Source organism: Apostichopus japonicus, chromosome 19 (assembly GCF_037975245.1).
Source record: "Apostichopus japonicus isolate 1M-3 chromosome 19, ASM3797524v1, whole genome shotgun sequence".
NCBI lineage: Eukaryota > Metazoa > Echinodermata > Holothuroidea > Aspidochirotida > Stichopodidae > Apostichopus > Apostichopus japonicus.
Window position 1 is genome coordinate 25627147 of NC_092579.1, and position 13165 is coordinate 25640311.

At 39.2% G+C, this 13165-nt stretch overlaps 1 protein-coding gene and 1 long non-coding RNA gene across 2 annotated transcripts; both read right to left on the minus strand.

The window, feature by feature from the left end:
- Positions 1-3: 3 nt before the first annotated feature.
- Positions 4-12185, minus strand: LOC139960277 (uncharacterized). The gene is made up of 9 exons (XM_071958532.1): positions 11554-12185; positions 9141-9495; positions 8491-8642; positions 7886-7976; positions 6731-7096; positions 6000-6171; positions 5190-5299; positions 4191-4331; positions 4-3060 (listed from the first exon to the last, which is right to left on the minus strand). Exons 1-9 carry the CDS (start codon positions 12009-12011, stop codon positions 2881-2883), a joined length of 2025 nt encoding a protein of 674 aa, XP_071814633.1. The 5' UTR covers positions 12012-12185; the 3' UTR covers positions 4-2880.
- Positions 3204-3875, minus strand: LOC139960279 (uncharacterized). Its single transcript, XR_011790460.1, has 2 exons — positions 3509-3875; positions 3204-3426 (listed from the first exon to the last, which is right to left on the minus strand). It is a non-coding gene; the product is annotated as an uncharacterized lncRNA (long non-coding RNA).
- Positions 12186-13165: the final 980 nt, after the last annotated feature.

The window sequence follows — 13165 nt, forward strand, 5'->3', positions numbered from 1 at the left end:
AGGTTCTGTCAATGCAAAGAAAATTGTATTACTTCCTCTAAACAACAAGCAAGCATACCATGTAAAAGTAAAATATGGAAGGCAGACAAACCATACAAACAACTTGTTTACTTTTTAGAAACAACAAAACAAAAATCATGATAAGCAATTCAAGGAGGTTGAAGTTTGAAATACCCACAGAAAAATACCTCCAGGTTCTTAAGTCAACATAACATGAGTGTGAATACATCTTGATCTCAGTGAGCTTGAACCGAGGGAGGAATATATTTCTTAGTTCAGTTAACAAGCCTAGCTACTTCAGCACAGTGCTACAACAATATATGGCAGTTAAAAACTCTCCAATGGTGAGGAATGGCAACGAGTAGCTGTTATTATTTCAACTAAGTTCAACCCTACTTAGATGGGAACAGGGGCGTACGCCAAAGTGCCCAATCTGGTAAAAGGTCCATGCACAAAGCCCCCCCCCCCCCCTCCCAATGTATATCCTTAATCCATATGCATCAATGTCATAGCAAAATTTATAGTTGATGATGGATTTACTCAAAATGTCATACACTTTCCTCCAGTTCTCATTCCCACATGCAGGGTAATAGTTTGAGGCTTAAAAACAATATTGCAAATGGCTGCTTATAGCACCTAGCCATATATGTACCAATAGTATTTTAACAACAAAAATTCATTTATGTAAGAGTAACATGCAGTGTTTCAACCAGGGAGTTGTTATGGAAACAACTCCCTGTTTCAACTATGCCCACATTCCAACTAAACCCCTTTACCTCTAGCTACTATGCCTCTTGCAGTTTAGTGGGGGTAAGTAAACAAACATTTTAGTAATTATGACCAGGAAATGTTGGCAACAACACAAATATTTAGCTTATATGGTAATTTAAACATTTCATAGTCATTGTCATAGTCACCAAGGTACCATCTACAGTTGATCTAGTTGTGACATTATCCAGAGGGTGTCTTGGTCTATTGTATTTTGTGGACAAATCGGTCTGAAGGTTGAATAAATCGACTACTACTAGCTTTAGGGCTAAAGTTCCGTCTTGTACGATTGTCATGTGACCTAGTAGTCATTGGTCTATATGGAGAAATATGCCTATCACAAGTAACAGTACCCTGTTGCTCTGGAGGTGGAATATGACTTGCACCGACAACTGGAGGTTCTACTGTGTTTTCTATAGTTTAGCCATTGATCCTGAATGACTTTGAGTTTTGTGACTCTTCTTAAAATAAGCAAGCACAAAGCCATTACACTCAAAAAAATGGAGTGTTAAAATGTAATCGATAAGTGTCATATCAAACACTTCAGCCTAGCTCGTACAGGGACAACACCCTCCTTGCTAATTTTACACTTTCCGAGTGTTGAAAATCTAACACCTCGCTGGTGTTAAATTTATCAACACTTGCAGGTGTCATTGTCACACCCAGTCCCCTAAATTTAGCACTTCAAAGGTGTTTATTACTGAGTTGATGGGCGCGCTGAAGTAACGCCACATGTCTGGCTATTCTAACACTTTGTGCGTGTTGAATATAGCCAACACCTTACTGATGTTCAATTGACACTTGCAGGTGAAATTGCGAACCCTTATCCCCTAAATGTAACACTTAGGTGTTAACCACCCAGCATATTAGAGTGTTGAAATAACACTTCCTTTGGCACTGTAGGAATCTGAATCAAGGAGTCTCAAATTAGCACTTTTAAACCTCAAAGCTTACTCAAAATGTGTAGGAAGAACACACTATTCATATTTATCAACAAACTTTATTGGTAACTTGCCTCACTGCTTAAGAAGAGTAAAATTCTTGCTTGAAAAAAAATTCTTAAATTCACTACAGTGAATGTAAATGCAACAAACAAAGTCTTGATTCCAAATTTTATCCTCCATCTACCCACAAATATGGAAATATAACCCCAAAACATGTCATTTTCAAATTTTGACAACATACCACTCTTTGGTATTGGAAAAAAATCTGATGGAAGTCGGAATGAACATGATGTGGATGTTTTTGTGGAAAAACTAAATTCTCATGTAATGAAAATTCCATGAAAAGTGAGATATTTAGACATAAACCTGTCCTTCTGGTCAATTTGGGGGGGGGGGGGTATACAAGTTTTTACACACAACTACATACAGAGCAATATGAACACTCACACTTTCCAGGGAAAACAATCTCTAAATTTTGGGGAAACATTCATGGTCCTTAAGGTAGAAATTATTTTCCCCTGTGAATCGTAAGTGTGTTCAGTTGCAGGTTTTGATACATCTTGATTGGTACATCTTGATAGAAATTAAATTGAAATCTGATTATTTTCTTGGGAAACATGTATATGATTTAGAGGGCAAAACCTGTGACTTGTTTTTTTGTCCCTTTAAAAAATCTCTCTTCTAAATAAAATACTAGTATATTAATAATAACACAACCTACTCTAATGAAAACCTTGATGCAAAAAGTGTGGGGGGGGGGGGGGAAGGAACTTCATAAACATGTGCAGTGTCTGGTTGCCATCCACATGAGTTAAGACCCAAGATATCTATTTTATAGGGATCACAAATGAAAAAATTGGGTCAAAATTAAAACAAAAATGAAAGGAGTATGTGGTAACATTGCATTTAGTGCAGCAGCTACCCAAAGAACTTCAAATGCACTTGCCTCAAGATGACAACAAAACATAACAACAAAACATAACAACAAAACGTGACAACAAAACATAACTTTTTAACAACAGCAAAAATGTCATTATCACATTCAACTCCTTGCTGGGTCACCTATATACGCAAACAGAATTGGCTGAAAAGATATACAACTGTTTGAGCTTAAAAGAATCCACTAGTGTAACTAAGGCACCTATAGTGGTATAAGAAGACGACAATTTTAAAAAGACGAACAGGACTCTATGGCAGCAACTATCTCCACTATTTTGTTGGGTAGTTGGCCCAGAGGTGATAACTTGAAAACAAATGTTTCAATGAACTTGTAGAACAACTTTAGCTCGGCAGCATACTCCAAATTAAAAACAAAATGGAGTTTAAACAACTTGTCAACAGCGGCAACGATGTTATCATAGGCGTAGGAGGCGGGGGGGCTGGGGGGGCTGCAGCCCCCCCAACAATTTTTTGGGGTGAAAATTCGGGCAATATGCTGAGAATTTTTCGGGCACCTACTGGAAGAATAATAATATGCAATGTGTTTTTCTGGGGGTTTTTTGGTAAAAATTCGGCAATATGCTGAGAATTATTCGGGCATCTACTGAAAGAATAATAATTTGCAATGTGTTTTTCAATTTTTTGGTGAAAATTCGGGCAATTGGCCTATGCTGAGAAGTTTTCGAGCACCTACTGAAAGAAGAATAATTTGCAATGTGTTTTTCAAATATTTTGGTGAAAATTCGGGCAATATGCTGAGAATTTTTTCGGGCACCTACTGAAAGAATAATAATTTGCATTTTTTTTCAATTTTTTGGGTGAAAATTTGGGCAATATGCTGAGAATTTTTCGGGCACCTACCAGTGGCAGAGCGTCCATACAGTCAGAGGGGCGATGACCCCTGACGGACTCAAATGGACTGCTGGCGCCCTTTTCAGCTTTTTACCACTTTTTACTTATTCGCAATTATCGACTTTTTTATTGCGCTCTCAAATACCTACAGTATTGACATTTTTCACATTTTGTTGGTGCAATTTTCTGACAAATGGCGACGACACCTATTTATCCTTCATTTATCTGCAAATTAGCAAGGCCCGGAAAGGGTCATTTCCGGCGATCTAGGGAGTATCTTTACTCAAAAATGTCTGTACGCTCCGCGCCAACCTGTGGTGGCGCTCCGCTTAGATAGTGTCAAAAGCACCCCTACAGACCCATTCTCTCCCCCCCCCCCCTGACACTGCGCCACTGGCACCTACTGAAAAAAGAAGAATAATTTGCAATGTGTTTTTCAATGGTTAAACTGATATAATTATCATTATTATTGTAAGGACTTCCCCAATAATTATAACCAATATAGAAGGGTAATAACACGAAAAATGATTTTATGTTATTGGCAGGTGATGTAGTAACTGATGGATGCCTATGTGATATGCACATTAACATGCAGAACGCGCGCGGAGCGCGCGAAAAAAATTTGGTTATATTTTTCGGGCAAGTCGTTACAGCCCCCCCAAATCAAATGAGGCTCCTACGCCTATGGATGTTATCTTCGCACTTTATTGCTTGCCGATCTCCAATGATGAAGAACTGGGTGGGGGCACTCCTGGTGCCCAAACAGAGGAGATATGGTTGCCTGTTCGGCCTGTCTTGGGTCAGGTATTCCTCTAGTACTGTCCCGATCTAGGAGAAAAACAGCAACATTTAGTTTCTGATTTTAAGCTACTGGGCACTTCAATATAGATAAATATGCTCCCCTGACATCACTTTGCAGGGTTGTTTTTTATCACAAGTAATCAAAACTAGTTAGATTATTTTTACACAGTAGATATACAAAACAGATTAGCACTTCACTGTGCTTGTTGACTGATCTGCCACACATTCTCAACACCATCCTGATAGGACATGAGTCTTTCCAAGTTTAAGCAGTATACTGATTCAATATCAACACACCGCTTGAAATTAACTGAACATCCATTCTATTAAACAATGAATTATTCTTATAATGTAGGAATACGACACATGATTCACTTCACTCATTTGACAGTTCAGTGATTTTTTTTTACCTGAGCAATAATGCAGCATCTCTTTTCAAATAATTCCCTTTAATGACCATGCACAAAATGCAACTGTAGAATGGTGTTTCATGTTCATAATAAATGCTGTATCTCGCAGAGTGCTTCGCAGCGTTAACTTTAATAACAGAACTCTGGTCTTTAATTTCACATTAATAACTACTGCAAAGAGTGGCATTGATTCATGCAGGCACTGCTACTTAATTTTCAGTAGCTTGATCTCTGGTGGTCTCCGATTAGCGTCATATTCTGATCAAGTCTTGAAGATATGGTCTTCAATGTTATCAAGAATTTTAGTCACACACAATTGCCGAATCAACTGCACTTGAGATACTGGTGCTGCATGACTTTACTTTTGCCAACAAGTAAAATGTATACGAAATGATGAAATAAATGTGACACAACTGAGGCAACATGGATTCCTGCTACAGCCAGAAAGAAAACAATATATGAAGATAAAACTTACTGGCCTGAAGTCGATGAGCATGCTCAACGACTGTTTGCGCATTCCTTTGCTCCTGGCATGGGAAGGGAGCATCAACACACAAATTAGTAAGGCATACATCCCAAGGCAATCTGGAAAATGAATAAAACAGCCAATATGAGAGTATTATTATGCATCAAATACACCATGAAGTAAAAAAATAGACTGTTCCATGGCAAATGTTTGCTGATGGTGTACAGATTTATTGTGCAAGAAAGATACCAGATTATCTAATTGTAAGTGACTGATTTAAGGGCCCGTAAGATTAAGGAATGAGCCGTAGAAAGAAGACAGCGTTTGTGGGTGTGCAGGAGGTAATGTGGGTAGGCACTAGCATTTCTATGGTGACCTGGGAGCACTGTTGAGAGCAATCAAGGGTAAGGAGTGAGGTGAATAGACAGATAAATGGTTGGAACAATTGTAGCAGGGGTGCAACTTTTATTCTCATCTTGCTCCCACAATTAATGTTCTCCAGACTTTTAATTACTTTCCTCAGAGGGGGGAAGGGAATGGGAGATAGCAACCTGGTTATCACTATGGCAATGCAGCAGTGTAAAATCATAACCAGATGGCAAATACTAAAAAAAACCAAACAACACAGTTGTTCCGATCCCCACATCACAGGAAAGGATAAAAAACCATCAAAACTGTAGAACAGCTTTTAACAAAACGGGTATAGTGGGAACGAGCCCCAGGATCTCTCACGCCTGCCACTATGCCACACTAACACCCAATGTGGTATCCAAATAAATGCCTAGGGCTTTTATAGATAGGGAATGCAAAATAAATTACCATAGCTGGAGGAGTCTTTATTTTCATTGAACTCCATGAATAGTTCTCTGATGGCCGTTGTACTTGTTTGCTCGGCGAGCTTCAGTATGACAGGAGCGATTGAGCTGTCCCATTTCATCAGGAGCTGCCTTGACACCTCATCTCCAAATTTCATCTGGAAATCTTGATTGACCTGGGAAAAATAATCCACACAACAATAATGGGGCTTGGGCAACCTCCTAATTTGCAGCCATGGGAGTTGTGAATCTTTACCAATGATGTCACACACCAGCTTATAGCCTCTTCCAAAAAAAGAAATGGTGTAGGTTCCAAATTCAACAAACAAACAACTAACCCAATAATAGGCCTGGCCAACCAAAGCTACATCCACAATCCACAACATACAAAACCAGCCAACTGCAGTACAGCTTTTGAAGACCCATGAACCAACATGGGATTGAATCAGGGATCTCTTGCCACTGTAGTACATTCAGAGGAGTATAGATTTGTAAGAGAGCTCCAGTCTAGTATATGGGGCACTTACTGTAGCAGTGTTCCTATTTAACAAACTGTGATCCCATAAAAAGCCATCCTAAACATGTACTTACCACAACACTCTCTTTGTGAGTGTTCAGAACACACCAACAATCATGAACTGATGTGCATGTTTAACCAGCGTGTAACCAGTTTTGTTTTTTGTGCTGTGACTGCTTCCTCCCAAACCTATTTCTTCAAACATCTTATAAGCTTACCAAGCCTTCTGCATCTATATAGCGGGGGTACTTTTGAAGTATCTCAGCAAGGGTGGGGCTTTCATTGGTTATCCACAGCATGCGATTCCCATAAGTCTTCTTCATTGCATCTGTGATGTCTTTTTTGAGGTCGGATGTTGCCCTCCTGCAGAAGGAGACCAACTGGTCAGCTTCTTCTTCTGAAATTGGTGTAGGGTCACTGCACTCACTGGACTTTTGTGACTTGGAAGATGCAGGGCAGCTTGGGGATGTTGAGTTTTGTGAGAATGGTCGTTTCTTTGACTCTTCTGGAATGTGTCTTCTGATGTTTTTCAGCCGATCCTGGATGAAGCCGGTCTGTTTTCCCTCTGCACAGAAGAAGTGTTCCTGTGAAAAATTGGAATGTTAATATGTTATATCTGCTGAAATTAGTGTACTATCTCTGGGTTTTGGACACTTTAATGCAAAGGCTGCTGGTGATAGTTGATGTTATTAACTTGCAATTACTTTGGATCATTTCAATATGCCTTCCTGCACAGAGTAAATTCTGTAAAAAATAGGAAACATTGAACAGGAAAAGTGAGATACTGCTAAGTGATATAGCAGATGCTGCCATTATCTTGAAATCATCTGAAAAGCTTTCTTGTGTTTATTATTCAATATTGAATTAACACACCAGTTTCCTCTTAGAGTGCTTGAGTTCTCTAATGAACGTTCTGATGAAATATGCTATGTATTTCAGTGAAAACACATTCTGTTACTGAAATACCAAGGACATATAGCTGTACTTGAACATGCCAGGGGGGTACTTTGTGGCACCCACCTTCCACCTCCAAACACTAGGCCACCCTGAGCAAGGGACCAGGACTCAGCATGGTACCCACTATAACCTGTGCAAGCCAAGAGATATAGTCATCCCTGGTGTATACCCCACCCAAACACAAATTATATGTGGAGAAGTCCTGGTGCATGGCTTACCTGCTGAAAGGTTTGCCATATGCCCGAAGAATTGATGATCACAAATTAAGCAAGTTGTGAAACTTCTACCAAATATGAGCGTAAGTTTAACCAATGCTTACACACAACCAAGATTCCATCTATAGATTCCTTTTGTCTTCAGTAAGGTATTGATAAGTGTTACATATATTAAACTTGAATCATGACAATAGTACTTACATAACCATGCTTGGAATACCTGTTCTTCAAAGATGGAAATCTCTCTATAATCGCCTTTGCACACTCTGTTTTCTCCTTTGCAGTTGGATAGCTGTAAATTCAGAAACAAGTGCATCAATTATGTTGTAGCTATTGGTTATATTTATAGAAGTTTCCCTAGATGATTAAAATTTACCCCTATTAGACCAAAATAACCACTTGGGTGTCTGGCCAGATATGTAGCACATCATTACACTGTATGTGCTTACATAGTATGGGCTGATAATACATGAAGAATACCTGTAAGGTTTTGTGGTTCCCACTGCAGACCGATATGAGATATGAAGACTGGCTGTATATCAGGCACTCATGATCAGCACTGTTGCAACATTTTAATTATTTTCCTGCCCTTAGTAGCTCAATGCTGCAAGCTTTGTTATATAGAGCTGAACTTTTTAAAGGTAGCAAAAATGTCTCAGGAAATCAAATTTGACATAGGTCTGATGAATAAAAACTCCATACTGCCCAGTTTTCCCAAATGATCTGGTTACCATGTCAGCAGGTGTTAAAATACACTCCAGCTGTCTATGCACCAGTGAATTGTAGTAAAATTGATGAAGACTTACTAAGGGGTTTCACATACTTTCACCAAACCAGCTGTTACTACGTTTACAAGAATCCTTCTGGACTGTGGAGTTAGAGTGTTGTTCTTCTGGTACTCTGCAAGGATGGATGACCCTTTGTAGTTTTCTTTCAGTAGATTGTTGATATCAATAATCTAATTTACAAAAATAAAATACAAATTATAACAATAAATTGTATTTTTTACAAATTTTTCCAATTCACTCATGCATGAAATACTGGTAAATGGAAGTCCCAGGAACAGAATGCAAGCTACCCATGATATTTTGTGAAGTGGACTTCCCAAAAACTAGTAAAACTGTAAAAGAAAGCAATTAGCAATCAATCCAATCTAAACTGTCAATTTCTCCCAATTATAACTTAGAATTGGTTGACAAGTTTGAATCAATATAAGAAAATGCTTCTTCAGCAATGAGTCAATAACCAACAAGCTGGGGATGGGCTTTACAATGGACGGTATACAGTAGTATATACATATCTTGAATAACAAACAAACATCAGACATCTTGTTGAATATGGGCAAATTGTGTACATGTACACTCCTCACAAATATGAAGGTTTACATGACAACTATGCAGAGTTGATTCCAGTGGTTTTCATGTTGCAAACTTGAAAGATGAAAATATGCACTCACCCTACACGAGCGCTTGCTTGGTGGGGGGGAACATCCATCTTCATCTAAAAATGAGCCCTCCGAATCCACTAGAATGGTGTCAGCCGAGCCGCTGCTGCAGGATGAAAAATTCTCCTGACTGGTGGTATGAACTAGGAGCTCTGTACTTTGTTCGAAGACATAAACATCATCTTCATCATCTGGATCGATATCAACAAACTTGGTAATGCCATCATACTTGGCTAGGAGCTTGAAGTCTTCATGTATTGAAAACTTCTTTCTGATGATTTCCAATGTGTCATTTACACTGGTGGGGTCAACTAACACAAGTTTTGTTTTCTCTCCATATGTAACACAAATCCTTTTCATCTCCATTCTGAATTGGAGAAAATGAATGAAAAAATATGAACTACGGTTCCAGGGTCGGATTTAAGCGGGGGCGACGGGCAATTCGCCCCCAGTTTTCACAGAATCGCTGTACGGTTCTGAACTAAAAAAAAAATAGATGTTTTACATGCATCATGCAGTATGTTCTCTGATAATAATTTTCTTGCAAATGTTCTATAGTTTCAACACAATGCATACTTCAACGAAATAAAATCTTGATCAGTGGCACTTTTGGTCTTATGTAGAGGATAAACATCTCTAAGTTCTGTAAGGTTGCAAAAGAAAGGGGTGCCAGTACTTTCAACTTTAAAAGCAAAATGATGCTGACAAAAAAACTGAGCACACCACACTACCCCATGTAGGAACACATTTTCCCCAATCAAAATTATGTCTTCAATTTGTCCAAATACTGGATCCTGTGATGTTTTGTCAGTGTCAATTACAACAAACATGGACTTCCGGTAGCATGTTCCAGATGTTGTTACAGTTTGTGTAGTGTAAACTTCATCGTGCAGTGACAAACCAGGCACTTTCTGCAGGAGGACATGATAGTCATTAATGCTGGAAACCTCAGTTGCTTTCAGGTGTCTGTTGCCAGTTTCTAGTTCAGCATGAAAACAGCTGCCTGCTCGCCACCTAATGCAATGATCCACCTGATGCCTGGTTGCTACTGTGAAACAAATGTCTTTAAAACAGCACACTACATTAGCTAATCTCTTTGCAAACATGTGTTTGGCTTCAAATCTCATAGACCATGTATTAACTAATGGCCATGACTCCAAGAGCAGACGGGGGTAGTGCACCATGAAGTGATGTTTTGGGGTTAGATTGACATTTGGATAGCACTCGCGCATTAGTTGGTGGTGCTCTTCTATAAGATATGACAACTGATGACACATTCCTTCAGTAATGCACTTTGCAAAGATTATATCCATTATTTGTCTCAGCAGTAAGTAAACATGCCAATGTTTATGGTCTACTGGTATCAAATCTCCTACCAAACCAGGCAATACTCTAGTGAGACACCACATCTGAGATGCCTTCTGTTTCAGTCCATGATCTGAGCTCTTCAGTGTAGCCAGTGTGATTTCTGATGGTTTGTTTCCTTTATCAACAAACCCGTAGTCATAATTTGAGAGTCTCATGTTCAGTACACCAAGTTCAAATAACTGTTCCTGGAGTATCAGTTGACTTAGTAGAAGCTTCACTTCCATTGGTGCAACTCCTTCTAATATGTCATGCATGATATCAGCGCTAAGGTTGGCTGTCACATGGAAGTACCGAGATTCATTTAGTGGTGATGGCATTTTTACACCTGTACGAGAAACCATGAGGGGATTTTCAAGTACCATCTGCAAGTGTTCTTTATAATTTTCCACTGTACGTAACTGAAAACCACTTTCAGAGAACACATACTGTATTTCCTGTTTAGAACAAAGGCAAAAGCGACATGGGTGATTTGCAGAAAAACTTTCTACAAATCCACAAATTGCATGTTGTCCTAAGTTATCACCAGTAACTTGGACTATTGTTCCACGCTTCGAAAGAAAACCCCTCTTTGTTTGAAATTCAACACCATGATCTGACTCTAAGAGCTTCAGTTCCTCCATGAAGGGTGCCAGTATGTTGGAGAAACCATATTTCTTTAGGTCTATACAAGTGAATACTGCTACCAAGTGGATGTTATCAAGGGCTGAATTGTATTCTGGTGGAAGGTTCTTCAGAGTGAAATACAAAACCCCAAGCTTGTGGACGCCCCTCCTTGACCCAAGTGGATTGACGACCTCCACTTCATCAAAGTAAAGGCACAGCTGTAATGCTTTAGCATCAACCATAAATAGTAAGTGGTTTATTTTTAAACTGCTTACCATCACAATAGTCTCTAAGAATCACATCTTTTGAAACATGCCCCATCTCACAAAATTCTCTTACAAGCGGCTGTTCTAAAATCATTTCCAAAGTTTTTATGACAGAAACGTACTGAAATGTGTCCTTAACTATTATCTGGCGAACCTGGCCTGTATCACTATCAGTTATTGTATCATACCGAATTCCAAGGGCAACTGTTTTTGGTTTAACAATCCTGAAGTTTTCTTCAAAATATTTCTCCTGCTTGTAGCGGGTTTCCAGCCCAAGAAAGGGATTCTCAACTGCCTCAAACAATGAAAAAAGCCTTTCACACTGTGGAGTCGATAAATCAACATCAAATCCTGTAAGCACTGAATGCATCCTGGTTTTCAAGAGTGTTAATGTGTTCGATGTTAAATCTGTGACAGCATTCACTACTCTCTGAATGGATGCATGAGTCATATTTCTATCAGAAAGCATGGTGCCAATGAACATGGCAGCTTGCATTTTCATAATTTCCAGAAATGTATTGTTGTCATCATTAATTTCTTCTTGATCAATTTCAAAATTGTCTTGCCCTGGCTCGGCAACATCGACTGGAAAATCATTTTCAACATTAACAAATACTGCATTCTGAGGCTGATTCGGGTAACCCATTCCTTGCTGTTGATGTAACCGGACTAAATGTTTTCGGAAGGAATTGAATGTGCTAAATGTGGCAGGGCATCCACCCTGATCACAATGAAGAAGCAGACCTTTCCCATCATACAAGGCATGCGCAGAATGTAAATGTTGTAGCAATTGTGAAGCAGCCCCAGCTATAATAACATGGCAAAGGAAGCAAGAATATGCCATTTTCTCATTGAGTACCCTATAGTGCCTACTGTACCTGCAGAAGGGTATGCCAGATAATACTAGTCCACGAAACAGTACTGTACTTCCACACTCAATCCACGAGTGTTATGGGCACTTGTATCTGAAATGAACAGAATAAATCATAATCAGGTACTAATTAATGGAGGTCAGTACAGTCTGATGGTTAAAATTAACTTGGTATTACTGGTATGCAGCTGGACAGTACACCGATATTGGTTTTTGGCAATACAGACATACATTTAAAGTCATAGACCTAACTATTCAATTCAATATGTAAAAGAATTTGAGTGCTTGACCCCAAAATGTCTGTTTGGGATAGAAATGACCCCCTAGATGACCTTTGACCAGAAATCATGGACACCCCATATGTACCACTGATTACTAATAAGGCAGAGGTAGGGCCTTGGCCAGGATTTTAAAATTGGACGTCTCACTTGTTACTGTGGTACAGTGCGAGTGCAAAGCCCTATACGATTGAGGCCCCTGGTGGGGGTCAAGCACCTTGGAAGCAATGGCTTTTTTCATGTAATGTAAATACCAGTTCCACAAATTTATAGGGCTGGAAAACCTTTCGAACCAGTTTCTCAGGAAATGCGCGATGCTCGCGGAAAAACCAGGCTGGAAGAAAAAAAAATCGGGGGGGGGGGGGGAAAGAGGGAAAAAAAGAACAAGAAGAAGAAAAAAAGGTTCAAAAAGAAAAAGAGGGTAAAAGCAAAATAAAGTTTTCATTAAAAAGTTCCTTAACTAAAGGAAATTAATGAGAAATCAGTGCTCTCAATTTCAACAAGTACTGTAATGATGCATTCCCATCCTACAAACAAGGCAAATGTCCCTGGCTACTTTCACCAGGGAGTTCATAACAACTCCCTGCTTTTACACACTACAAGGTACAGTATATAAGTGTCACACGGACAGCCACAGCCCAGCACGGGAAG